The sequence below is a fragment of the Pelmatolapia mariae genome, linkage group LG16_19, assembly GCF_036321145.2.
Source record: "Pelmatolapia mariae isolate MD_Pm_ZW linkage group LG16_19, Pm_UMD_F_2, whole genome shotgun sequence".
Lineage (NCBI taxonomy): Eukaryota > Metazoa > Chordata > Actinopteri > Cichliformes > Cichlidae > Pelmatolapia > Pelmatolapia mariae.
In genome coordinates, this window is record NC_086241.1 from 29,895,380 (window position 1) to 29,897,516 (window position 2,137).

General features: G+C 37.5%; 1 protein-coding gene across 1 annotated transcript; it reads left to right on the plus strand.

Moving 5' to 3' along the window:
• Positions 1 to 360: 360 nt before the first annotated feature.
• LOC134644537 (trace amine-associated receptor 13c-like) lies at positions 361 to 1,585 on the plus strand. Its single transcript, XM_063497625.1, has 2 exons — positions 361 to 539; positions 772 to 1,585. Exons 1-2 carry the CDS (start codon positions 361 to 363, stop codon positions 1,583 to 1,585), a joined length of 993 nt encoding a protein of 330 aa, XP_063353695.1.
• The last annotated feature ends 552 nt before the right edge of the window (positions 1,586 to 2,137 follow it).

A 2,137-nucleotide genomic window follows, 5' to 3' on the forward strand; every position in this document is an offset into this window, starting at 1 on the left:
CTCTCATATGATACTGTATGATGGGAATGTTGTTGCAATAACGCTAAATATCTGATCAACACTATCTTGAATATATATATAAAAACTAACATCAGCATTGAGGAATTATTACATTTTTCTAGGCAAAAGCTTTGAATTTTGGTCATTAAAACCAGAATAAATAAATATTAATTGTGATAACTATGTTTGGATGAGAAACTAGGGCTTCAGTGAATGAGTGAAAAGTACAAGAGGTTGTGTGCACAAAAAGAGGGAGGAATATTGTCCAGGGGGCACAACAGTGGATGGGAGGTATGGTAGAAGGACATAAATTTGCTGTATGATAGAAAGTTCTGATCAGACAGCTGCAGGAACCTGACGATGGAGATCCAGATGCATCTAGAGACAGAGCTCTGTTTTCCAGAGCTACCGAACAGTTCTTGCAGGAAGCCGACACTTCACTGGTCCAAAACGGTGCTCCTGAACGTTGGGCTTTCGTCCATCTCTGTGATCACTGCTGCTCTTAACCTGCTCATCATCATCTCAGTCTCCCACTTCAGGCAGAGATTAACCTCTCAGATGAAACTAAAGTTCAACTATATAATAATGTTACATTGACATCATATTCTTCAGTAATGTTTGAATTATGTCAAGATGAATGTCCAGTGTGTACTTCATCATAACTGTATAGTTGTATTTCCTTAATTGCACCATGCCTCAGCAATGGAACATTTCCATTGAAGACATTTGACATGATTAACGTGTAATTTATAATTTTCTGTCTCCCTGCAGGCAGCTCCACACTCCCAGTAACATCCTCCTCCTCTCTCTGGCTGTCTCTGACTTTTTTGTGGGTTTTCTGTTGATGCCGGTAGAAATCTTCAGACGCACGGCCTGCTGGGTATTTGGTGATCTTATGTGTTCACTTTATATTTATCTGAGCATCATTCTTATCAATGCTTCATTGGAAATTATTGTTCTTATATCAGTTGACCGCTATGTGGCTATTTGTAAACCTCTGCATTACCCCACCAGAATTACTGTGACAAGAGTCAAACTCAGTGTTTGTCTGTGTTGGTTTTATGCTATTTTTTACTGCAGTCTTTACACAAAGCATGTCCTGATAAAACCAGGCAGGTATGGTTCCTGCTATGGAGAGTGTGTGTTTGTTATTGATGATATAACTGGAACTGTTGACCTTGTTTTATCTTTTATAGTTCCAGTTATTATCATCATAGTTCTGTATATGAGAGTATTTGTGGTGGCTGTGTCTCAGGCTCGTGCCATGCGCTCTCATGTCACAGCAGTCACACTTGAGCGTTCACCGAATCAAGCAAACAAATCTGAGCTGAAAGCAGCCAGGAACCTTGGCATTCTTGTAGTTGTGTTTCTGTCATGCTACTGTCCATTTTATTTCTACACTCTCATTGATGAAAATGCTGTCAATGATCCAGCTGCATCTTTTGTGGTCTTTATCTTTTATTTTAACTCTTGTATAAACCCTTTGATGTATGCCCTGTTTTACCCCTGGTTTAGAAATGCTGTTAAACTTATTATCACGCTGCAGATATTCAAGCATAACACCTGTGAGGCCAACATACAATAAAAAGTCTATGAACCCTGCTCCACTAAATTGTTTTAAATCAGTAAGTTAACACATCCAGAGTACTTTTATTAATAATAATTAAAAAAAATTCTTATTAGTAAGTAAAGTTTATTTGAAAAAGTACCTGAACAAGACTTTTCATGTGGAAACCATTAGCTTTTTATTTTCATTCCTCTTTTTTTTGTTTGGCTCAAGATAATTAAAGATTGTTACTGTCAGTAGTTATTTTTTGTTTTTGTCATACAGTGTTTTAAAATTTCACAAGTACCATATTATCATACATGTAAATTTTATAGGCTATAACCACACAATGATACAAATAGGTGTACAATACTGCTTCACATATACATATAATTAGGGTGACATTCAATAGGGCTGTTGGGGGGGGGTATACATATACATATATACAACAATTTTTTACAGTGATTTTTTATCAGATAAAATAAGTTAAATTTCACTGTTATTAGTGTCTGTCTGGAAACAGCGGGGGTGTCCAGATTCAGAGGCTCCATCCTCCTGAGGACCCGGCCCTCGCGGTCTAAGTTGGCCGGG

Coding starts and splice junctions, on each gene's coding strand:
- LOC134644537 (XM_063497625.1), top strand. CDS start 361: ATGGAGATCCAGATGCATCTAGAGACAGAGCTCTGTTTTCCAGAGCTA. Junction 540..771: donor ATCTCAGTCTCCCACTTCAG/GCAGAGATTAAC, acceptor GTCTCCCTGCAG/GCAGCTCCACACTCCCAGTA.